Source organism: Coffea arabica, chromosome 3e (assembly GCF_036785885.1).
Source record: "Coffea arabica cultivar ET-39 chromosome 3e, Coffea Arabica ET-39 HiFi, whole genome shotgun sequence".
In the NCBI taxonomy this organism is placed as follows: Eukaryota; Viridiplantae; Streptophyta; class Magnoliopsida; order Gentianales; family Rubiaceae; genus Coffea; species Coffea arabica.
The window spans coordinates 2,803,438-2,829,219 of NC_092315.1; the positions used below are offsets into that span (position 1 = coordinate 2,803,438).

The following is a 25,782-nucleotide window of genomic DNA, read 5'->3' on the forward strand; positions in this document are numbered from 1 at the left end:
AAGCCATTCGACCAAATATATGTTGTTACGGAAAAGAGAACTTCATCTCATGCAATGTCATTTTTGCCATTTCTAAAATGCAAGTGCTGGACCTACTGGCAAGTGAAATCAGCCTGTGCAAGTGTTGAGTTGCTAAAGTTGTTTTTCATTGTGCTGCAAAACAGAAAGATATGATCAAATGGGTACTGCAGCTACTGAATCTAGAAGGAAAAAAGAATGACAGGAAAAGAAGATTAAGACGGAACAAGAAAAAGAAAGAAGGTGCAAGCAAGGTTCAGCCATTTATTACATTAAGATTTTACCCGAAAATGAAAAAATGATTTAGAAAAAGAAAAAATAATTTCATGTTGTAAAGTTTGAAAAGTAAGCAGCTGGCCATACATCTTAAATACAGTTAGTTTATACGTAGTGAACTAATATTTGACTATATTTGTCAAGGCAGCATATGCAATTTGCATCCCCCCGCTGCGCGCGGTAGGTAAACAAGTACCATAGTGTGGAGTAATTAGTCAAACTGAACTTATCTTGTTGCTGCTTATTCTTCAGATGAAAATATCTACGAAAATACTTAGTCAATGCACAACTATAATCACCTTTTAGCGTGAAAAGCGTTGGTACAGTGGCGATTTCTCTCCACTCTGTGATACAGAAAGAAGAGCAAAGAAAAAAGAAATTAATGGAAAAGGTAAAAAAATCATCATCCACCAGGCCAATACTTCAGAAGTAAGACGTCAATTTTATCCGGAATCTATAATGACTCTTCTGATTCAATATTCTCGGTAGCAAGGGCGGCTCCTGTCTTATTTAAAAGAAGAGAAATTGGATCTTCCTCGGCATCCAACACCATAGTGGTTGTCATTTTCTATGAAGTTGTGGTTGTTATGCACAAAATTCTCTAGACAAGAAAGCTGTAAAAGGTTGAAAAACCTGCTGTCTTGTGCATAGAAATACGTATTAACCACTAAAAAGGGCTGAACCCAAATCCTGGTTCGATTTTAGAGCAAGGGTCGAAGCATATGCGGCGGCAATTTCCTTAATAATTCTCTAGTACTTAAGCTAATTGAGCTAGGTTTTTTGTCTTGTCCGTACAAAAAATTAGCAAAACAAACAAAGCTAATTAAGCTTTGAATTTGACGTCTCATTGTTTTTATGCATACCTTGTCCATGTACAGGAACAAACAAATGCGCTGGGTTGCAAGTATTCTGCAAGGTTGTGTATCTTAATGCCGGTAATCTTGTTTGCATGCAAAAATACACAAATGTTTCCTGTACCGAGTCATCCGTCATCCATAGCCAATGAGCTCAATCTCGATATGGCTTCGTTCCCAGGAGCATGCAAGCATGATGAAAAGGAAACCACAATATTTATTGACAAAGTTTGGGTTGGTTCCTTTGACGTTGGGGCTTCGAATAAGTCACAGGCAAAATCATTACAATCATTACAATATTTGCGAGCATTGCCACTTTTGAAATTGGTTTTAGGTAGGTCATCAATCATGTTACGTTAGTACTAGTACAGGCTCTTTTTACTTGTTGAAAACTTTTAATATACCATAATTTTGCATCAAATTCACCATTATATGCGATGTTGATGGCAAAACTGAAATTTGGAGTTTGTCCTCTGGTTTTATGATCCAGCATACTCATTCTTCTCAAGGCGGTGGTAAATTTGTTGCTTGGTTATCGAACTCAATATGATATCAAGAATTTCATGGGAACTTGTGCAAAAGAGTGGGGAGAAGGGGCCATATTCAAATAACGAAAATAACTGCCAACCACAAAGCACATGGAGCTGGTAATGAAATGAATAAATTATATATTAATAGAAAAAGAAAAGGAGGGGGACAAAAAGGCTAAAAGACAAACCAAAAAAAAATTCGTGGAAATTGGATTTTAGAAGAAAAGATACAAGAAAAAACTTTAGGATGTAGCCACCCATACAGGCTCCTGCCAATTACACAATCCGTTGTTCCCATGCCCACCTTCGTTGCATCTAGTATTCATTAGCCTGTGAAATTTTTCCCTTCCCGTTTCAACATCAACATCAAAAATATTGCATCCTTCTTCGTCATCTTCTTCTTCCTCTAGTTGATAGCAATCTTCATCTTCGTCTTCACTAACATCAACTTCATCTTCTTCCATTCTAGTCAATTGCGACTCAAACTTAGTAGCATGATCTATCAAAAAAGACAGCCTGAGGCGGCCATGGCTTCGTTCGGCTTGAAAATAGTTATGTTTCAATGGGGCCTCGACGGCTTGAATAACTAATCTTCCATCTTCCCGGTGGGGTCTAAATTGGAGTGAATTTGAACCACTTATTGTAGTCAAGGGAGGTGGAAAATTTCGAGAATTATTCACCTTACACTTTGATGATGTTTCCACTTCTTGAGGCAGCTTTCCTTCTTGTTTTATCCAAGAATCTTCAGAGCTCGTTGGAGAATTGGATGAAGACAGTGACAAAATGCTGATATCCATGATATCACTGCCCGTCTCACTCCCCAAATTTTCAGTGCATAATTCCAAGCTTTTTTCGCTCAGTCTTGAGGATGAATATTGCTTCGTCAAAGGATGGACGTACACATTTTCTTTCTCCATTGTTTCTTTGGGAGTTGAAGAAACATTGTTGAGAAACTGTAGGAAACTCCAACCTCGTGAATCATGGTTGGAGGACATGTTTGGCGTAGCCTTACTGCTGACCTCCGTTGGACAGTCGCAGGGACTACTTCTGCTCGACTCCAAGGTTTTGGAGGGAGCAACTCTGAGCTTGACAGTTGCTGTTTCACAGAACTGCGTCTCAAGACAAGATTGTAATATGGTGGTCATGATGACAGGCCAAAAGGGTCGAAAATAGGTGAAAAAACAAATGTCCTTAATTAGATAGGGAGGAAATTGAGGAACAAAGTTGATCAGAGGATTTTGAGCAGTGTTGAAGAAAGGTAGCAGGAGGCGAGGGGCAGCTGAGAGGAAGCAGCTAAGCAAAGAAGAGGAGAGGAGAGAAACAAGTTGATGTCGAATGAAGGGTAAGCGAGGGGTGGGATGCGAATTTGTAGTGCTAAAAAGTGCCAAAGGTGTAGTGCGTGAGTGTGCGTGTGTGTGTGTTTTTTTTTCAGGGGGAGGCGGGGGTGGAGGGCCTTTTTTTGCACCACTTGAATTGCATGACTGTTGGTCTACCACAAACAATAAAAAGAGAATAAACAAATTTTAATTTCGAATGAAAGAAAATATTCTAGCCTAGGTACTATTTTTCCTATTTAACAAGGAAGTATTAAAACCTGAGAACCAGCACCACGGTGCTACTGACCTCCTCATGTGGATAGAAAATTGACAAAGTTATGTCCTTGTGTTTGTACCGTCCTATAGAGGGGCCAGCCGGGATTTTCAAGATTGGTCCAATGGATTGCTATTGTTGAAAAATTGAGGGTCAGAAATTGTGTAACTGGTTCAGATTTAATCACATAGATAAGTTGATTGGAATTAAAAACAATCATTTTTTGCGATTTATACTAGTACTAATAAGTTTCGCTCGTGCAAATTTTTTTTTTTTTTTTTAATGCCTTGCAGTAAATTGTCAAAGACAGACAAAGGTGGATTCGTGATAGAGGGACTAATAGTAATACGCACTTTTGTTCTTCGTTCTACTTCCCAATTGAAACCAACAAATGGCCCCGGAAACAAGAGGTTTTTGATCCTTGCAAATATTGCTCGACAACGACTTCTTCTCTCCCATTTTGACTTCGTTTGAAAGGGAAAACAACACATATTTTAATGGATGAATCATATGGCGTTTAGAGTCAAAACCCGTGTTTGATAACATTCAGAAAGAAGGAGGAACATCAGAGCCCACTACCCACATATTTTGAAATTTCCGTCATCAAACTAGTGCACCATGTCCTCTGCATAGCCTTGAGTATATTGACTCTAATAACCAACCATTTCCGCTGAATTTTGACAGCTTTTGAAGTAGCACCATGAAATATTGAAATTGAATCCGAAAGATGTTACAATAAGAAGGAATGGGTATACATTTGTTGTGCCGTTGATTCATCAAAAGTGTGTCTGGACATAATGCAAATTAATGAACCTAGCTACACTTTAGAGGCGTCACAACAATGGCTCAATCAGAGACCACACCATATTGTAGTGTACAAGAAATGGTCCTTGAGCTCTTACTCCATGAAATTGAGCTTTTCCTTGTTATATATTACTCTAGAACATCTCAAGTTTTCGACAGATATATAAACCGATGCTAGCCCCCGCGTGAATGGTCCAGTGGTAGCGCCTCTCACCGGTGACCCTTGAGATCCCAAGTTCGAGTCTCCGCTCTGCTGGATTCCTCCGCGCACTTATCGTGTTCGGGTCGGGTTGGGGCGCCCGGCTTGGACCGCAGGGGATTAGTCGGGCTCTGTAAGAATTGATCCGGACACTCCTGCGTCGACAAAAAATATATATATAAACCGATGCTAAACCGCACCTTTGTGGTAAGAAAAAAAAATTTCTAAATCATGTACAAAGTAGTGTTTTCCCAACTTTTGTTAGGTATATTCGTCATCGGTGCAGGGATATAAATGACATCAATTATTCCCCATGAAAGTGACAATCAGCCCTCTTGCCAAATTAAAAATTAAGCGTTTGAATGGTTGGTCTTTTGTATATATGAATATTATATATATATATATAATTTTAAATGTCACAGTCGCATAAGACTTGAGGGTTTTCCACAGCAACTAACTTCTTTATATAAAGAAAACATCGGGCAAGTTGTGGTTTTATGATTTCTGCCTATGAAGAGAGATACCTTATCTACTGTCGAATTAATCCTACCTCAACCTTTTTTTATGCCTTTATTTATTTTTTTTTTTAAAAAAAGAAAGCTTTTTCTTGTGCCTGGCACAGCCATAAACTACCATGCTTGTTTCTAAATCGCAAGGAATTTTCTTTTTACTTCTTTTGACAATTGTTTACGATAGTTCTTGTATTCTTCTTTAACAAACAAGCTTCCAACGATAAAGGAAACCTTCAATCAGCCGGTACTCAGCAATGAATAAACCTACGTTTTCCTAGTCAGAATTAGGGACGCGAATGAGTCAAGTTTAATTGAACAATTGCGAGTTTGCTCAGTTAAAACCTGAACTCGAACTTGCGTTGATCAAGTTCAAACTCGAGTTTGAGCTAGTTAATGAGCTTAAATTGAGCATAATATGTGAAAACTTGTCGGGGTTAATTAACTCAAACAAGTTTCATTTACACACACACATACATATATATTTATTAGTGTAAATCTCTATTTTGTCCTTTGTTTAAAATTTATATTTATCAAACTCAAATCAAGCTCAATTTATACGAGTTCAAGTAAAACAAACTCGAACTCAAACTTGAATTTTCAAGAGTTAAACAAATTCAAAGTTTTAGTTCCAACCTAAGTTTTTTAACTCAAGTTAGTGTACTATTTGAGTTCAACGTTAACTCCACTGCATTCCCAGTCAGAATGGAATTCTTGATCACCAAAATTAGCTTTGAAAGCGCACTAATAAACGTACGGACACATAAGGCAATTTGCAGGAAGGTCTTCTTCGTACAACAACATACAAATACAAGCCCTTTAAAATCAATCAAGAATGATGAAATCATCTTCCACTAGCACAAACTTTTTATGCTTGTCGGCTAGGTGTTCACCCCATCAAATCGACCTTCCTACCTTTTCCTCTCTCAAACTCATCAATGCATCATATATAACTTTTATCAAGAAGCCCCGCGGCTACGCCACTTTCATCTAAGCCATGTGAATACTAGACTGCATGTATATTACCTACCCTAGATGAACAATTAAAGTGCTTAGTGTTTCTTATTCATCAAAAGCCAATTCCGATGCCACATGAGCATTAATGTTAGCAGTTTCCAAGTAGAGAAATGGTGAGTAGGATGGAACTTAGGCCATTGGAGAAAGTAGAAATGTGAGGATCACATCTTTTTACGGAGACAAAAATTCTCCATCACCATAGTCTGGCTTCGTACCAAATAAATTCATTTAGTACATAAAAAAAAAAAAGGTTTACAAATCAAACGCGCTGTATATTTAAGTGGGAAGCGAATTAATTTAGGCGTGTGATCGTGCAAAGAAAGTTTGAATCCTAGTGATTAGGAAAGCCACCCTGGCTCCTAATCACCAAAGTTTTTTAGGTAAGTTTTTTTTTTTTTTTTTTTTTTGTCCCTCTTCTCTTTTGTAAGGTTTGGAATTTCTTCTTGACAAAAAAAAAAAAAAAAAAAAAAAAAAAAAAAAAAAAAGAAGAAGAAGAGAAAAGCTACCCGGGTTTTCAATGCATGAAGCAGACATATATAACTGATGACTATGAGTAACATCATACCTCAGCAGTCCTTCAAAACATTAAAAACAATGTAGTGGCAGATTTTTAATGATCTCTGATGAAAGTTCTTGCCTACTATCAGTATGGTCACTCTCAAGAAAACTTGGATTCATGCTGCTACGTTGGATACATCTTTGCGTCACTAGGCTAGGCTGTTCTAGTGGATATCTACTGCCTTCGCATCTTTCTATGTTTGTTTTAGAAGGGATCGATGACTTCATATTTTCTTGCATGTCCACAAGAAACCGTGTTTGGGACACAGCCCAAAATACCTAGTAGTATTTTGTTGAAGATGACGAGAGCAAATGGTATGTAATGGATATCAAGTTAAACGGTACTAATACTATAATATCCACATCTCCAGCTCCAGGCTCTGAGGCTCTGAGTAAGCAAACTAATCCTTCCTGATATATTCCGTCATCAACCTAATGCCTTTTAATTATTACTTTGAATGGACAATTGGGGTAATCTATTCATTTAGTTGACCTAAAAAAGTTTTTCATTTGGGGAACCAGAATGAAAGCGGTGCCAAATGATTCAAATTAAATGATTTTTAGAGTTAATACATAGTTAGCTGGATGTTATGGGTAAAATAGGTTATTAAGTTCGGCCTCTGTCTCTATGAAAAACAGCTAACATGATCAGACTCGCAATAGGATTATGACAAGTTTTTTTTTTCTTCTCTTTGGATAATAATAGCAAGCTCGCTTAGCTAATGTACCAAACATGAGATTAAAATAGCTATCATAATTGCTAAAAGGGTTTATGAGAGTGAAAGGTGCTTACTTAGAAAAAAGATAGTGAACGGTGTGTATACACCCAAAAAACCAACCAATTGTGCTAGATCAGAACACCTAACTCACGTATCAGACGTTGGAGCTCGAACAAGTTCATGTGGTCCTAAAGCTCATCCCAAGAATTAGAAATACTATTGATCTCACATTAATAAGCTTAATAACCTTTGGTGATCATAAGCGAGAATGCTTGTGATCACTCCTTTTTTGCAAGTACAAAAAGCTAATGTCGACGGCATCGCAAAAGTCAGCCCACTTAGAGCAAAAGTTTGCCATCATAAACTACACACTAGGGTGTCTTACAGTGCTTGAGTGCGTGTGTCTGTGTGTTTTTATCATGTAATTAAGTAAAACTAGATGCCCACTCAGGATGTGTGTATCAATTTTGCATCAGAATCCATATACGTTTACTTTAGTCATTTAGTATAAAAGCAATCCAGTTAACGAATAAATGCGTCATCTTCCTTTGTCCTTGATGAAATGTTAAAGTTGGACGTTTGGTACATGCATGTATTTAAATCAAAATTTATCCAGGGCTTTAATTTTATTTGGTATGGTACACAAGAGTCCGATTCATGATGGAACAAGCATCATGTAAATTAACAATGTACAACACCATCCCCTTTTGACCATCATGTTAGTGCCGTCCTTCCCTTTCCCTTGTTAGCAATTTCATGTCATTCGTATGTGGAGTGGGGAAAGCCTAAGAAAGCTGCCGTGATAGCATTTTAATGCAAATTGCAAGATCCATTATTGTGTTTCATCACATCGAGCCCATGAAAACCCTTTTAGACCATGCATCTCTAGCTACTCGTGCAAGGACATCCCAGGTTAGCTTTACAGGCAGACGATGTACGTACTAGAAGGATCTTGATCTACTTTTTCGAGGGCTTCATTCACTGCTATTTAGTTTATGATAATCAGTTTAAACCCTCAAAAAATCGTGCTCTAATGTTTACAGGATTAGGTTGATACATGGTCTGTTTTGATCTAGTTTCCCGAGGATTTTAATTCATACGTACTCTTGATTCTTTAGATCAAGGGATTATTGAAACCTAAATTTTATCTTGACTGCTAACTTTATTAATATCATCCATATGATAAGGAGGGAAAGAAAATGATCGAGCAAGAATATTATTATTGTTCAAGTCCGCGAGCTGTTTCAACCCTAGGAGTAGCACAATATATTTTTGATTTTTCAATTCGAGCATGTTGAGGAATAGCCATACTTTTTGTCAAAGCAACGGACAAAGAGAATATTGGCACATTTTATACTCTTAAAACTTTGTGGTCGGTTACATGATATGTAAAAATATTCCTTGGTCGTTCACTTCAATTCTCTGTTAGTATCATCAACTATCAAGCAAGAATGTGATGATAACCAATGAATAACAGGAGGGTTTTCTTCAGTTCCGGTGCTGTCAACTAATTGTGCTGCTACTTTCTTTTGCTGTTTTTGCTGCATTGTGTACTATATGAATTTTAAAAGGCCTTGATTTCTAATGGTAATGATTATTTATGTAGTCTACAGTATAAAGTACGGGAAGAAGATATATTAATTCACAGTAGAGTGGCGGTGGATAAATTACCATTTATCGCTCGGCTTTTTTTTTTTTTAGTGGTTTAGGAGTCGGCATATGATATAGTACCTTGTATTTCACTCCATATCCGTCGGTGGCATGCTTTGGGAGAATTCATGACAATTTTAACACATTGCTCGTATGTTAGGTGTATCTTTACCTTTACATTAGCATGGATGTTTTAGCTAAATCCTAGTATACTTCTTTATTTTTTTTTTCTCTTAAGAAAGAAGAATTCTTTTTGGCTCTCCTTACGGGAAAATATTACAATTCCTTTTGGGTACGGTATTCATGATTCAAATTCATTATATTTTGTCACACCATTCACTGATTTAAGCTCTTGAAATAATTTATATTTTGCCACATCAGTCACTCATTTAAACTCTTAAAATAATTTAAGGGTTGATAATTCAACAGTGAATATAATCTCATCATCACAATATCCAAACTTTTGAAAGAATTTAAGGGTTGATAATTCAACGGTGAATCTAATCTCATCATCACAATATCCAAAAAGGATCGTAGAATTCCCCCTACTTATAATCTCCCAAACTAGACCAATTAATGTTTTCAATATTTAAGATCACAGTATCCAAAAAGGATTGTAGAATTTCCCCTGCTTATGATCTCCCAAACTAGACCAATGTTTTCAATATTTAAGATGCTAATTTTCGTACGTACTTGATAAGATCGTGATCATACATTCTCACTCAACATCATTTTCTGGAATGAGTCTAATGATTAATGATTATGCGTTTACTGTGCAGTGTAAGAAATTAGGAGTTCAATTATAAGACTTTCATTTCCTTCAAAGGACTCAAGAAAACAACATCTCTAGAAGTTGATTTTTTTTTTTTTCTCTTTCGACAATCCCAAGTCAGAATGGTTAGGCCACACAAACATCCAACATTTTTTTTTTCAATGGGCTCAACTAAGGATCCTTGCAAAAGAGCACTCTTGTTTGAATTACCACTTTAAAAATATATATATTTAAAAATATTCTGTTAACACATTTTTCAATCACCTTCATAATATCTCAACCATATTTTATTTTACATGCATCACATCAACAAAATTATTACACTGTTAATTTTTCTAAAAAAAAAAATCTCCAAAAGTATGCAATAAAAATCGAACCTAACATTTCCTCAACTAATAATTCTACATAACTGCTTCCATTATACAAGAGAGAGTTCTTTAGTTAGAGGCATTCGTCCAATGTCTCTAATTTTTGTCTCTAATTTTTTTGGCAATAATAAATCCTCTTTATATATGGGTATGCATTGTGTATTTTTCCTGGGCGTGTGGGCTGGATGGAGGATATGGCTTAGGGCTGGGCTTCGAATAGATTCTTATGCTGTCTCCATTATTGTGACATTAATTGATTATCAACAATATACAAGCCAGCAGTTACGTTGGCCCAACCAAAACTTCTTAGCACTTTTTGTGATTTAAAGGAGCCCATGCCTTGGGCCTTCTAATTGAACAATGTCGACATGCAGCCATCAAGATTCCCGAAGAGAGATGGCTCTGGACCTCTAGTGGGTTGCTTCCATGTGATCCAAACTGCCTCGAACCTTTTATCTGATCTGCATTACCTTCTCATATTAATATTAATTAGCTAAGGTATTTTGTGTGTGTATATATATATATATACATTTATATATATATATATATATATCTGCTGCTTCTAAAACAACTGAAAATATTCTGATAGGCTTTCCCTTGTTAATTTGTGCAAAAAACTTTGTGGCAAAAACATTTATATGCATGTGGTTCTAAGTGTGATTGAAGTTCTTAAAACCTGTTTGGATTGTTACTTTTAGGAGTTTTTGTATAACAATTTACTGTAACGATTCGATATATGTAAGGTAAAAAAGTGACTGAAAAATGTGTTTATAAAAAAATCAAAAAATGTGAAAGTTATATATATATATATATATATATATATATAGAAAACAGCAATCCAACTTGTGCAAGCATTTCAGGTTCTTAGCTAAGTTAAGAAAATGGCAAAGTCTTTGGATATGTACATTGAATTTTACACCGACTTGTTCAATTGTTGGTACATAAAGAGAAAAAACACTCAGCACTCATCACTCATCTTTGAATAGTTCCTTTTCAGTATCTTCAAATAAATCTAGTTCATTTGAATTCTCACACTACTTGGCAACATCAAATTGAACCAAACTATACTAAAGCTGGATTATTGACAACAAATAGGTGCACGAACACTTTAGCTAAAAAGGTTGCGCAACAAGAAGAAGATTTTGTTTTGTACTTTCAACTCCTTGAAACAATTATTGCTGTCTATACATATGATCTCAGTATTTTGTTATTCTATTGTAACTCGTACTTCTAATTAAGCTAATGTTAGTATTTTCTTACCATTAAAAAAAAAGGAAAAAAAGTTGAAATGTTGACTAACGAAGCTAAGAACAGAAATTGTCTAATGTCTACATTGAATTTTACCCAATTTTTCAATATTTTAAGGTCCATTTGGATTGTCATTTTCTAAATTTTTTGTCAAAAAAAAAAAAATCGTAACAATATGATATATATATATATATATATATATGAGATAAAAAGGTGATTAAAAAACTCGAGATAGATAATTTTATCCAAAAAAATAATTCAAACACATTCTAAGTATCGACTTGAAATTTTAGCGATTTGACGTATGAAAAAATATTTCACGTAATAGAGTTTTTATTTTTAATCAAACCACTCCCTGTTGAGCCCATTGCTTCTAGAATACGAGACCACTATATCCTACATGGCAATACGAGGAATACATAAAAAGCTACAACTGCGTACGCAAAAAAATACAACTGGATTGTTTATTGGATTTGGATGGGAAAATCCAAGAAAGAAAATGGTGGAAATTTAGGTGACTGCGACCTTTACAAAGCGGCCTTCTCGCAAAGCCAATTGTTTATACTTGCAAAAATAAGGACTACTCCATTAATTCGTACTTTCTACTTCTACATTTCTTTTTACCTTATTTTTATTTTTGATAAATATTTAACAATGGTAGGAGGGGTTGGCTGATTGCATTCTCTCTCTCCTCCGGATCATCATCTTTCCCAGACCACCACCGCCGATGGCTGAGGCGATCCTTCTTCATAATTCTTCTTCCTCTGATGACAAGTTTATCACCGGAAGTAATAGGACTTTGATGTTCTCCGTTGAGGGTATCGTTGTGATTGTTGTTGTTGCTGTTATGTTCCTCTTGTTGCTCATCCTCTTCATCCTCGCCTGCAAGTTCAAGCTATGGCGTCGCTTTCTCTCTTCTTCCTCCGCTGCCTCTCGTACTCGCACCATCAAGGTCCATTTCTCTTCTGTTTGTTGATTCATTTATCAGTATATTTTATGTATGATCAAGATTTTACCGATGAAAATGTATTGCCCCTTTTGTTTGAAGATTAAGATTATTTCAATGAAGGTGATTGGAAATGGGGTCTACGCAATCAGGGCTGTTTCGATTGAATGTGAAGAAAAATGGGATTTTATTGACGGGGGCTATTTTGATTTAATGTGAATAAAAATGGGTTGACGGTGCAATTTTCCATTTAGAGGTAATCTAAAGTATTTTGTTATGGTGGTTTGGGATTTTGGCAGAGGGTATTGTGAGGGGTTTTAGACCCTTGTCCAGCTGTTGTTAGGAGCTTGAAGAATGATCCGATAACTAGGTTGAACGTGGAGAAGATTGAGCATTTTTTTTCATTACCTTTTGCTACGGCTTAAGAAAGTAGCTCATGTTAAAAGCCAATAACATCTAGGAAGGATTTAGTGCATAGAGCTTTGAACCTGGTCCGGTGAGTGGGGATTTTGCTGTCACAGTGTCTATCATTTGGATATGCTTATAGTAGTTCATGTGCTTATAGTCTCATATGTGCATTGAGTTTCTTTTTTATGTAATAATTTGTGCTTGAAATCTCTGGTTCTTGGTTATTAGTTAACAAAGATAGGTGCTTTATTGGTCTCAGCATTTTCTGCGGTAGTCTGAAAATAGTTGAAATGCCAAACTTGTGAAATTTGCAACGAGTTTGCATCAACCATTTACCTATATTCTGAGCTGAGGCGTATTCGTTTCAAATGGGGTTGATGACTTGAGTATCTAAGGTTAACAAAGCCATTGTTTCCATAATATGTGGCACTTTGGAAGACCAAATGTAAAATGACAATCAATTTGGACTTCCATATTATGCATCTGTTCCTTGATTTAAGCTCTTGGTGCTTTGCACTATAGGCCATTAAGGGTTTTATGTGACACACCATTTTGGGTGCTTTTATATGGTGTGTTGAATGCTGACCTGAGAAGAGCCTTGTTCATTTTTGGACCTTTTAAAGAAATCGTGGATTGAAGAAATACAATGTCCGACATTTACTTTTTATCCACAAGTACCCACGCCAAATTTACGGTGGGTCCATTTAAGTTACACTCAAAGGTCATAAGGACAGTTTTGGATACTGCTAATTCAAACCATACCTTTTAAAGTTGGGCTCACAAATAAACTTCATTAAATCAGGTTGAACCGTTACAAATATTTTTACCTGGTGAATATGGAAAGAGTTCTATCATTAAGATATTGTCTGTATAGGAATCTATGAGAATATGACGAGACCTAATTGATGAAATTCGGTGGATATTCTAAAGCTAAGGAGTTACATAAGTTTAGAATTTTGACTAGAGTGGAACTGTTATACTCTGTCAGTTTAGCACTCTGTATGTCTGGCTTTAGATTATTTATATCAGGCAGACAATATCTGAAACAAGTCTGAAAGTTCAAGTTCTGGATCTGTCTTTCGAGTACAAAATTAACATGATGAATGTTAGCACTTCCTATGCTCCATCTTCTGCAAATTAACTTCACTGAAATGCATGGTTGATGTTTTTTAAGATGTATAACTTGGTCTGAGAACAAGCTAGAACATTCTTCAAACTTTGTTTGATCATACATAAAAGACTGTTGAACAAAGCATGATGCTTTGATGCATCTTTTCATCTGATTCATGTTTCTATCTTTGAGCATACACCTGCTTGATTCACTGCTCTTCCTGTTTGAGCATTCTTCTTACCATGGTATTTTGTTCCTTTGCAGGCTGATGACCTTCACAGGCCTTTTATTTCAGAAGATCTAAATGTTGTTTATGGTCACAGCAATTCTTTTGCTAGGAATTATGCTCCACAGGAAGCAGATCAGCAAATTTTAGGGGGCTTGAGCTCACACAGGGCTCAAGGAGCTTCAAATAACCAAAGTCCTCCTTCTGCATCTCCCCAACTAACCCATAGTATACAGCTCTTGCCCATTGACCTACAAAATGCCCTCACGGGCATCTGCAAATTAATTTGTTTGCAGAAAAATGCATAATTTGTCTTTTGCTTCTTTCAGGTGATAGTTTTGTTCTTGATATCCGAGATACTTCAGAAGATGATCTAGTTGGCCAGACACTTAAGCGTCCACTGGTGACGAAGCAGCTTGTAGAAGTGCAAAAAGTTTGTACAAAAGATGATTTAAAGGATAGTCCAAGATTTCACATAGACAGTGAAACATCAAGAGAATTTGTTCCAAAATATAAAGCGGATCAAAGTAATTTTCTCCTATCCATTGTATAATGTGCATAGTGTACTTTTTTCTTTTTTCTGGTAAATAGTGTAAAACATGTCATCATCATTTTCTGTTAGATGTGCAGGAAGCATCCTCACGTTGGAGGTTGTCTCGGGGCTTTCTCATGGGACTCAATGCTGCGTGAAGTCAACAGATACATCTAGGCTCCCTCTCACTCTTGGAAGAGTTTCACCTAGTGATTTGTTGGTCCAGGATTCAGAGGTTTCTGGCAAGCATGCCAGGATTAATTGGAATCCTAATGTAAAGTTTCAAAATATTTACTACTTCAGGATTGGAAATTTGGCAACATTCTTTGCACTTTAGGAAACACTCATTGCATTGTATTTCAGAGATTGAAGTGGGAGCTTGTTGATATGGGTAGCTTAAATGGTACATGCTTAAATTCTCGTCCTGTCCATCATCATGATTCAGGAAGCAGGCAATGGGGAGATCCAGTTGAGCTTGCAAATGGAGACACATTAACTCTTGGCACCACACCCAAGATTTTTGTAAGTAGGCTCCCATTGAAGTAGCTAATCTGGCAATATCTATTCCAGAGTTTGTTGTTTTTGAACTATTTGCTACCTATTCTATGTTTGTAAGTAGGCTTCTGTTGAAGTCACAAATCTGGCAGTATCTTTTATAAAGTTCCTTGTATTAGAACTTTTTTCTTCCTGTTTTTCATCTGGTGTTTCTCATTGATTTACTTATCTCTGGGGGAGAAAAGGAAATGCAATGAAACATTAGACATGGTTTGAGCATTTTGTGTTACAAATTTGCTTCTTAGTGTCAGTTGGAGCTTATCAGGAATTAGGATTTTCGTTCAGTTGATATCAGGGTTTCATTTATATGATTTCAATTGAAGTTCTTCCTTATATAGGCCGATTCCTCAACTATAATTTCTTTCATCTCTATACTAATCTGGAAATAGCATTTAACTTTGTCAATTACGAGTTGATTTTTGTTTTTTGAATCATGTATCTCAGTTTAAAGAAGAACTTAAGCATAAATTTTCGGCACTTCTTTTCCCTGCTTCATCCCCTTTTATAGAGCCCTTCTTTCATTTCTTGGTTTTTTTGCTGCAAACTTTGCTTCCCTGAAGTCAATCTTTCTCAAATGATCGATATCAAATATATTGGTTACTTTCAATTTTTGTCAGAAGTAATGTGTAAGACATTCTGCTTGAAGTTCAAGTATGTTACTTTATGTGTATATTTCTTGCTCCTCTTTCTTTGTTTGAGATTGTAAAGTAATTCAATACACAATAGACAAGTAATGGGTAAAGTACTGATTATGCAGAAGTGTGACAGGAAGGAATATTACTTGAATTTATGATTAAAATTGAGGCTCCTTGAGGTAAGCTTAGAACACATCGATTTTTGGGCTGATCTTAACACAAATAATAAATCATGGTTCTCTTTGCCAATGCGATAGACAGTTTCCGGCTTATTGGGCGTTAGAGCACAACTAAGACCTTCTCTTTATTGTTCTTTTGCAAAGGAAATTGCCAAATATTCTTGTCCTTTTGTACTGAATAGGTTTCATTGTGCAATGTCTTTCCTGATCCTTTTTGGTTGTCACATTGTCGGCAATTAGTTTGTTAATATTCTTTTAAGTGCTCAACTCGTGACACGACTCTTAGTCATATGACTACTCTAGAGTAAGGATCAGAAGCTAGGAGTTGGTATAAGGGTTTTAATCTTCTTTATGTTACAATCACTGAAATCATATATATCCTGTGTGCCATTGTAGCTGTGTTGAGTTGTCAGTTTCCTAATTCCGTTTCTTAATTGGAGGGTCACTTGGTGCAGGTCCAGATTACATCTGAGACTGAGAGCCAGATCCCATTCGGAGTTGGCATAGCATCAGATCCCATGTCATTGCGCCGAGGTGCAAAGAAGTTACCAATGGAAGATGTCTGTTATTATTATTGGCCTCTTCCTGGGACTGAACAGGTTTATTTAGTTCTATTCTACTTTAACTTCAGCAGTTACCAAGAAGGGTTTTAATTCTTTTTCGGATTGTTGATCCTGCAGTTTGGGCTGTTTGGTGTGTGTGATGGACATGGCGGAGCAGGTGCTGCTACATCTGTTAGCCAGTTAGTATTCCATTTCATGTCCTTGATTAACTCAATTAAGTCACATGTGATGGTTTATTATGGGACCACGCTGGTGCCATCTCGTTTACTTAAGCTCTCCTTTTCTTTTTAATTTAATTCTCTCTCTCTCTCTCTCTCTTGCTAGAGTGATGCCTCAAATGGTTGCAAGCATATTATCAGATTCTTTCAGAAGAGAGAAAGTGTTATCACAGCGTGATGCTTCAGATGTTCTTAGAGAAGCTTTCTATCAAACGGAAGCATGCATAAATCACCACTATGAGGTTTCTACTCATTTCAGTTTCTGTACTTTCTTTACGCTTTTGTATTGCTTCTGCCATTTAATCCATTGGGATATGCACCTTCTGTACCAACCTGTAGCCTCCCTCATCCATTTACTTCTCATATTTGTGGCTTTATAGGTTTTGTGATATTGGCACTACATACTTTAATAGAGTTTCTATGATGGTGTTTTTTTTTTTAACCAAAAATTTCTGAGATTTTCATGACTTCTTTATGATAAGTCTGACTCTTTTGTGTAAGAGAGGAAGGAAACCTTTTTTAGCTCTAAAGTACCTTGTTGGCGTACTCGGTACAATTAGATAATGTAAATACATTCATAGTTGGCAGCCTCTTGGTTGACCAACATTAGTGCAAAAACTTACAGTAATGTTGATAAGTACAGAGATTATGGAATGTGTCCACTTAACGTGTGAAACATTTTGAGTGCTTCAAAGCTTTAGTTCTTGAGAAACACTTTTGAAGGAAATTATTATTATTATTATCTTTAATATAAAGCTGAAAAGTATATTATGTGCAACTAAGACAGAAAGTGAAGCAGGACTTGTTGGTCTTCTACTCTGTTATGGTTTTGGCTATACAGGGTCTGATATTATATTTTGGTTTTATGATCATCTTTTTCAGGGCTGTACTGCTACGGTGCTTCTTGTTTGGGCTGATGGTAACGACAGTCTTTTTGCGCAATGTGCAAATGTGGGAGACTCTGCTTGTATTATAAAGTATGTGTTTTTGTTATTGTTATGCATTGACTAAATTCAGAAGAATTTTATCACGTTAACACGTTCTCAACCAATTGAAATAATTTACTGCACTAAAACCAAGATTAGTGCTTCACTATATATCAAAGCTTTTGAGTTTGATTTGATGGGGCAATATTTTGACTTTGCTGAACATCTTTGGGTTCGAGTATCTAGTATAACTTTTCAGTTCTTATCGTGGCCTCTAGATTCTGGTGATCTTATTTTCCATTACTTATGTACATCCATTAAACTTTATGGTTTCCTTCCAGATTGATAGAAATGTCGTACTTATATTTGTACCATGATTATCTCTTGACGCTTGGCACTGCCTTTTGTATACTATACATCCACTTTCCACCTTTCTATAATCACACTACATGTATGTTGTTATTCTGGTCTTTCAGTTCACCTAATTGTACTGGCTACAAAGTCATTCATGAGCAGGAGTTTAAGAGAACGTATATCTTTTTACCCTGGAAGGGATGGAGCTGCCAAAAGAAGGCCTTTGAGTTGCTTTGAGAAAAACATAACAATCAGCCGATAACATATAGTTTAGTTTAATTGCTGTGGCTGTTGTGCATAATTTCTATCTGCTCCTCCACGATGTTCTCGTAAATGAATAAATTGAGTTTTCTGTCGTTTGGATTCAAAGAAATTCAAGATTTTGTGTAATTCCTGTGAAACTGAGATAATATTTTCAAATTACTGCAGCATTGATGGAAAGCACGTGAAGATGACGGAAGACCATAGAGTAACTAGTTATTCTGAAAGATTACGAATCCAGGCAATAGAACCTTTGAGAGATGGTGAAACACGACTATGTGGTATTTGACATTCCTTTTTCATATTTCAGTGTATCAAATGTCAATTATCATCAGTCTCTCATTGGTTGCTCTCAAGCAGGCCTTAACCTTGCTCGAATGCTTGGAGACAAATTTCTTAAGCAGCAGGATGCTCGCTTCAGCGCAGAACCTTATATAAGTCAAGTAGTGTACATAAATCAATCAAACAGGAGCTTTGCATTGTTAGCTAGGTGATCCTTTGTGGCTCTATTATACATCTTGATATCTGCTGATGAATTAGCTTTTTCTCCTTGCTTGAATGCTGAAGAAAGCAGGCCTTGAAGAGAGAGAGAGGCTTTTTTTTTTTTTTTTTTTTTTTTATGACGCTTAAATTGGTGGTTTGTGGATTTGGATGCAGTGATGGCTTTTGGGATGTTATAAATGTGAAGAAGGCAGTTCAGCTTGTAAACCAGGTATAAATTCTGAATTTCATGTATAATTTTCTTTGGATTATTCTGGTTTTGTTGACAAGGGATCTAACCTTGAATCCTCTTGTTAACTGTGCAGACAATGGAGAGAAATTCAGCGAATCAAGATAATTCTGCAGAAAAGGTAGCTAATGCTTTGTTGGGTGAAGCGAGAACCCAAAGAACGAAGGACAACACATCTATAATTTTCTTGGATTTTGACGCTACTAACAGAATTGGTTCTTGTAAACTTGATCCTTAGATTGAATCTCAATTAATGTCAATAATCCAAAATCTTATAAAATGCTTTAGCTTAGTTGCTGTAGATGTGGTTTGCTCTCTTCCACTGCCCCCCTTCTCTCTTTACAAAATACCCCTCAATTTCCCTGGCTCGGACATGTCCACCCCTCTCAAGTGATCTGGCCGGGAGGGGATGAATAGTCCTCCAGAAAACCCCAAAAACTGGTTTGGGAGGGGCACTAACTAAGAAGACTGCAAGGATCCTCTGCGTCACTTTTGAGTGTTTGGTTCTTTCTTTTGAACCACTTAAAATTAGTTTCAAGTCATGCGTTCACCTCTGTAAGTATTCAAACCATCTTGCAGTTTGGGATAAAATCAAGCAGTTGCCACGGCCTTGCGTGAAACAAGAAGATCTACCAAACAAAAATCTCTAGTAGTTGCTTGCGTGGAATCTCCACTAGAAGTATGTCTCCTGCGAAATTGAGCAGTGATTCCTCAAAATAGATTACTCTTGAATGATATGCAGGAATATTCTACAATCTCTTTTGAATAGCAAACACAAATATTTTAGGCTCGTCATTGTAAAAGTTTTAACTATTTAAAATATAAATCACTATCATCATTAAGGGATATACATTGAGAGAGTGGTTCTCCTCTGAAAAGAACCGTAGAATTTTCTTAGTATATATAATATAGGAAAATTAAAATGTTACATACACTATATTTATTTTGAAATTTATAGATTGCTCTCAATTACTAATCCTTCAAATCTGTCGTTATTTTATCTCATTATGCCAAAAATTAGATATTTTCATCTTCAATTCTATATGTAATTGTGACTATCAAACTTAATGTGCCTGTAAAGCTATTACAATCGCTATTAATTGATTCAATTGATATCTTAATTCCAAATTTATCAATCGAAAAAAGAACAAATAGAACAAAGTGGGATGCTACTAGAATTAATTAGTTGTGGATTTAGTTGACACTTTCACTTCAAATTTATTAAAAGAAAAAAAAAATGAAAACAAGACCATAACCATCAAGTAATAGTAACACATAATAGTTTCAGATTTCAAGTCATGAAAAATCTTTAACATAATGTGAAAAAGCAAAGATAAGTGGTCAGAAAGGCAATTTGCTTAAAATTGTGGAGGCCATTTCATACTTTTACAGACTCTCAAGGGTGTCGTTGGAAAGCCATTGCATTAAAAGTTAAAGCCCTCAATAAACCCTTGTCCGGTGTGACAGCTGAAAATGGGGAAGAAGAAGAGAGCCGCGAGAGAAGCAGCAGAACAAGTTACAGAGAATGGCCCTGATGATAATGCTAAAGTAGAGACCAAGCTTGAGCTCCTTAATGTTGATTCTTCTGAGAGAAAGAAGAAGAAGAAGAAGAAGAAGAAGAGAAATAAAGAGGAAAACGACGGCGATTCAAATGAAACACCTACAGTTTCCATTGCTCTTCCTGGCTCTATTATTGACAACGCTCAATCCCTTGAACTTGCCACCCGAGTAACCCCTCTTTTTGCTGTCTCTTCGTGTTAATTAGCCTGTGTTTTTAAGGAAAAAAAAAAAGATCGTATCTCGACCAATATATTTTTGCTTTAGATTTTGTGGAAAATAGAGGAAGGTGAATTCTTTAGATTGCTCAATAAGCATCCATGGATTTCATTAGAGGGGTCTCTATCGATTTTCTGTGTAAAGTTTTTGAGTAAAATATCGAGACGAATATGTTTGCTTTAGGTATTTGAGTTTTAGTTTCAGTTGGAAATAGAAAAAAAAAATTGATTTTTTGTTTGCTTAATGAGATTTTTGGGTTTCTTAAGTGGTTTTTTTTATGTATGCAGGAGGATATATGTTATGCATTTCCAATGTTGATTTTTTTTACCGTCCTTTTTTTGTGCTTTATCAGTTGGCTGGTCAGATTGCTCGAGCTGCAACTATTTTTCGAGTAGATGAGGTTTGTCAATCTGTTTTTGCTTCTTATGATCGACTATAATTTTGGTCAGTTTAGTCTGAATGGTAACAAAGATCACAAAGTAAGCGGATGCATACAAGGCAGGAAAGGGCTTAAAAGGGTTGTGGGGAAGTGTCAGCAAGATTTACATGGTTGTTCTTGTTTTTGGCAGGTTATTGTGATTGATAATAAGAGTACCTCAGTGGATGAGTCTGAGTTGCTGAACCAAGAGAACAATTCAGATGATAATGAAAGTGGTGCAGCTTTTCTTGTAAGGATTTTGAGATACTTGGAGACACCACAGTATCTGAGGAAGAGTCTTTTTCCTATGCATAACAACTTAAGATTTGTGGTGAGGACCCGACTTCTCAATTTGTGATTAATGTGTCACAAGATAATTTATTCTTTTGAATATTTCTCCATTTTGTAATTGTTGAGAGCTTATACTTGAGAGGGACTTTTTGCAGGGTCTGCTGCCCCCCCTTGATGCCCCACATCATCTGCGTAGGCATGAATGGGCTCCCTATCGAGAAGGTAGAAACCAATTTCCTCTCCTTCCTATTAGAGCTGTGGGATTATTGAAAGGAAGGTAGAAGGGTAAGCGAGGGTACTGAAAGAAATTGTGAGGATCATTGTCTAGTGAGATTCTGAGACAAGAGGCATGCTCTAGAAAGCTATCCCAGAGCTTCCTAGCTGCCTCTGAAATGCTCGTCTTGCCACCTAATAGACAAATAAGTCCTTCTCTTGTGATTTCCCTAGCCAACATCCTCATTTCGCTTTCAGTGTGTTTAAGTGATCAGTGATTTGAGCTATTTATCCTCATCCATCGATTGAAACTATTAGTTAACATAGTTAATGGAGCAGGACAAATGGCAAGCTTGCTAAGATTGTTAAGTAAAAACTACAGCAATGTCAAATTCAGAATCTAATCAACTAAGATTCTATGGATGTCCTGAGTGTTGCACCATGTTGTTTGTGTAGGAGTGTAGTTTCATTAGATATCTTTAAAATTCTGAGTTGTTTCTTCCATATGCTTGGAATCCTTGTGTTGATTATTTCCTGGCCTTCATTTCGGATATTAAAATTAGCAACCCTGGTTTCCACTTTTCACTAGAAAATAAATTCAGTGTTCAATTTTGGTCTCTTTAAAGTTTTAATTAATGCTTATGTGGACAATAGTTGGTTATTCATAAATCTGGTGCAAACTATGCATGTGATGACTTGTACTTGATTGCCAAACTTTGGCTATGTTTTCTGTTAATTAGCTACGTTGTGATGCCATGAATTTGTACCTCTCCTGCTGAGGAATTTATTAATCCATTCAGAAGTAAACTGAGTGTCCACAATTTGCCCTTTAGAGCCTCAACTTGTATATACATCTATTTAGTCAATTGTTCATGGATATGGTGCAAAGTCTGTGCATATGATGGCTTACACTTGATCGCTGAACTTCAGGTAAGTTTTCTGTTGACAAGCTATATTCTGATGCAATGACTTTGCACCTCTCCTCCTATGACACTGATTAGGTTTCTTATATTGCATAATCAAGTGTAACAGTTTTGTTTCTGATACCAACTATGTGGGGCATTTTTATTTCTCCAACCTTGAGGCTTGAGTTATAGGGTTTTCCAGACCTTTGGGTGGTAAAGTGAATGACATAAATATCTGGTCAAAAGTCTTAAGGTCTTGTGTTTAATGACTGGAAATATTTCCATGACAAATATACTTAAATTTGGTTTAGACCTAAAGCAGGTCTGTCTTCAACTTTTAACCTTTATCTTTTTTGAATTTTTTAGGCATCACGTTAAAAAACCAAGCTCCTGATTCTGCTGGAAGTCTCGTAGATGTGGGGCTTAGCAAGGTATAGCATGTTGTGTGCATTCAGGAGGGTTATGTTTCATGTCGATGGTTCGTTTATACTTAGGTAGTAGCATTACGATACATTTGGTATAGACATATATGCCTGATAATTTATCTTACTCAAATAAGTTCAGCTTCTATAGAACATGGTTACTTGCATTGTCTTGAAAATCTTTTTGCTAAGGGCTCAATCTAATAGTGGTCATGCAGCAAAGCATAGCTATTATGGTTGTGCCTTTAACCTTTGATAGAAACAGCTACGTATTGTGGACAAGTACATCAAAAGTTGTAATGTGCATTGGAAGAGCATGCATGCATTCATCTTTTTCTCATTGTGGATTATTGAGGCTTGCATTGATCCTACAATTTTGTCGATTGCTTCACCTGTATACAAGTCCCTGTGGATGAGAAGGACAGAGTTGGGGCAAATCATCCATTGCATCAGTTGACAGATCTTTTGAGCATCTGCCTTTTGAATCCTTTTATCCATGCTGTTTACTTTCTGTGTGGCTGGTTGCTTTCACTTTTTGTAAATGATTAAAAAACAAAAAAAAAAAAGGAAAATAAGAGCAGGATTTATTTTTACTTCTCATGATTGCTCTTCCCTGCAGAATGTTTTGATTGATGAAGTGATTGAACCAGGAAGAAGAGTAACAGTGGCTATGGGCTCAAATCGTAATCTGGATACAGGTAATCAACTAGACCTCATATAAATTTTCATTTGTAAGACCATGGTTTTTTTTTTTTTTTTTTTTTTGACATCACATGGTTGTACTTCATGGCAAGTTTGGAGTGGAAATTGTTGTTCAGGAGAATCAGGCGACCATGGTTTGCTGTTTTAATTTACATAAGACAATGGTAATCAACTGTTAATAGTTGTTGAAGAGAGGTTTAGTGTAGATCACAGATGTCTTAGTATTCAGGTCTTATCTCGCTTATATTTAGTGTAGGTCAGAGTCAAAACAAGCTTGCCAAGATGCTCATAGCTGAGCCTCTTAAATCTTGTAGTCCTTGAATGTATTCCATGATCACAATGGTGGATTAATTGTAATTCTTTTGTAATATCTCATTTCAGGTCTAACTTATCAAGTTGTCCCATCTTCCAGGCCTAGGGATGAAGTGGGGATGTACTGGGGTTACAAAGTAAGATATGCTTCCAACATAAGTGCTGTGATAAGTAGCTGCCCATACAAGGTATTTATTGTCCTTTTCTTAATCCTATATAGGAAAGCATTGCTTGGTTCTTCTTTCTGCAACATGGAAAATGCGCTTCTCTCATTTGATTTCTTGAAATTTGGTTTTAGGGAGGGTATGATCTTCTGATTGGCACCTCAGAACATGGAGTTGTTATCAAGTCTTCTGAACTTTCGCTACCATCATTCAGGTATATCAACATAGTTAATGTTATGGCAGAATTACCAGTATATGCTATTTCAGCCTTGTTTCGGTGCATCCAAGGAGCATAGAGTGTCTGACTCGTTCATCATCATGTGTCATTTAAGCATTAAATTCCAGCTTTTGCATGTTTCATAACTTAGGCACCTATTAATTGCTTTTGGAGGGCTCGCTGGACTGGAAGAATGTATCGAGGAAGACAAAAATTTGAAGGTAGTGTAGAGTCTTTCTTGTTCTTACTGGTAGCTCACTGAACATATAGTTGTTGCATATAGAGTGGCTAGCCTGGTAGATTCTCTCTCTCTCCTCCTGATCTGCACTTGATCATATTTTATGCTGAAGAATTGTGAAGCATTTCAAGCATGGTAACATTAGGTTTTGGTCAAGAAATTGGTACATGCTGCTATCTCAGTTAAGAGATTTTATGGACGAAGGTGGATACTGACTAGAGTTTCTGTGTATGCTAATCTTTTCTCACCATTCAGGGAAAAGATGTGCGAGAAGTGTTTGACTTGTATTTGAACGTGTGTCCTCATCAAGGAAGTAGAACCATACGGACTGAGGTACTTCATAAATCTCATTTCACCTGGAGAGAACTTGTCATCCATCAATAAAGGCTTCACTAACGTCTTTGTTTGTCTATTTCTACAACCAGGAAGCGGTATTTATCTCTCTGCAGTATTTTCAAGAACCAATTAGTCGGGCTAGAGATGCGCCCAAAAGGATCTAGCCACCTAAAGCCATCAAATAGCAGACGTAATATCAGATAATGACCAACCCTTTAGTCAGGTTTGAGGATGACTATTCTTCTTGTTCTGAAGCTTGTTGCCACGGAGAGCAATGGTATCATGAAAAGGAGCAGAAAAATATTGCTTTCCTTGAGCTGTTTTCATTGGAGATTTCTGAAATGGTGATTTGATGGAAAGGAATATGGGGCATGAACATCTGCCAGGCGGGTGTTTCCTCCTGCAGCCAGGAAATTTTTTTCTTGTAAATTTTACATTTTTTGTTTGGCAAGCCTTGTAATATGGCACCAATTGCTGAAACCTTTATATTGTATTAGTATTTAGCAGCTGCAAACAGCATAAGAGTACTTGTAGATGTGGGGTTTTTTCACCTGTCGTCTTTGCTAACCTTTTTTCGTGGCAATTGCATCAAGAATTTCCTCATTGTCTTTCATTTGGTACCCCGCCATACATATACCCCCCTGGGTCACTTCTCCTTTGAGCCTCCAAAATGCTTAATCGTGTGCTTGTTCGACTCTTACAAATTAAAGGCGTTGATTCCCAATATTTTGACTTCATAAATCTCTGTTTCCTATGATTTCTTAGCATTTTTTTTTCCCTTACGGCAAATAACACACACAACTAATAAAGATACACACACAAGCAGTTAACGAGAGAACGGCCCAGAAAGCCGTCTAAGGGGGACTCAGAAAGCAGCCTATGATTTCTTAGCATGCGTGCACACTAGAGAAAGCAGCCTATGATTTCTTAGCATGTGTGCAGGGATGGCAACGGGCTCCCATCCCGCTGCCTACAAACTCCCCCCAACTCCCCGCCCCGCCCCGTCCGCTTCCCCCGCGGGGCTAATAAAAA

General features: G+C 36.6%; 3 protein-coding genes and 1 non-coding gene across 6 annotated transcripts; 3 read left to right on the forward strand and 1 right to left on the reverse strand.

Annotated features, from left to right (window-relative positions):
- Positions 1-1,799: 1,799 nt before the first annotated feature.
- LOC113737901 (protein FANTASTIC FOUR 2) lies at positions 1,800-3,036 on the reverse strand. The gene has a single exon (XM_027265042.2). The coding sequence runs from the start codon at positions 2,821-2,823 to the stop codon at positions 1,921-1,923; it is 903 nt and encodes a 300-aa protein (XP_027120843.1). The 5' UTR covers positions 2,824-3,036; the 3' UTR covers positions 1,800-1,920.
- Positions 3,037-11,544: 8,508 nt separating this feature from the next.
- Positions 11,545-19,057, forward strand: LOC113738220 (protein phosphatase 2C 70-like). Its single transcript, XM_027265460.2, has 14 exons — positions 11,545-11,626; positions 11,774-12,064; positions 13,842-14,031; positions 14,133-14,330; positions 14,434-14,609; positions 14,699-14,857; positions 16,160-16,303; positions 16,385-16,446; positions 16,592-16,727; positions 17,368-17,462; positions 18,195-18,307; positions 18,387-18,516; positions 18,684-18,738; positions 18,833-19,057. The coding sequence occupies exons 2-14, from the start codon at positions 11,840-11,842 to the stop codon at positions 18,992-18,994; spliced, it is 1,845 nt and encodes a 614-aa protein (XP_027121261.2). The 5' UTR covers positions 11,545-11,626; positions 11,774-11,839; the 3' UTR covers positions 18,995-19,057.
- A 1,120-nt stretch (positions 19,058-20,177) lies between these two features.
- On the forward strand, positions 20,178-25,363 carry LOC113738221 (uncharacterized). Of its 3 annotated transcripts, none has more exons than XM_027265461.2 (11): positions 20,178-20,484; positions 20,885-20,932; positions 21,102-21,281; positions 21,397-21,463; positions 22,726-22,790; positions 23,401-23,479; positions 23,865-23,983; positions 24,094-24,173; positions 24,328-24,397; positions 24,670-24,747; positions 24,840-25,363. In XM_027265461.2, the coding sequence occupies exons 1-11, from the start codon at positions 20,230-20,232 to the stop codon at positions 24,912-24,914; spliced, it is 1,116 nt and encodes a 371-aa protein (XP_027121262.2). In that variant the 5' UTR covers positions 20,178-20,229; the 3' UTR covers positions 24,915-25,363. The 3 variants fall into 3 exon arrangements, with proteins under 3 accessions (XP_027121262.2, XP_027121263.2, XP_071940413.1); XM_072084312.1 differs by having other exon boundaries at positions 20,347-20,484; positions 20,820-20,932; positions 24,840-25,164; XM_027265462.2 differs by lacking the exon at positions 24,328-24,397 and having other exon boundaries at positions 24,840-25,039.
- LOC113738288 (small nucleolar RNA snoR101) lies at positions 22,358-22,419 on the forward strand. The gene has a single exon (XR_003460074.1). It is a non-coding gene; the product is annotated as a small nucleolar RNA snoR101 (small nucleolar RNA).
- Positions 25,364-25,782: the final 419 nt, after the last annotated feature.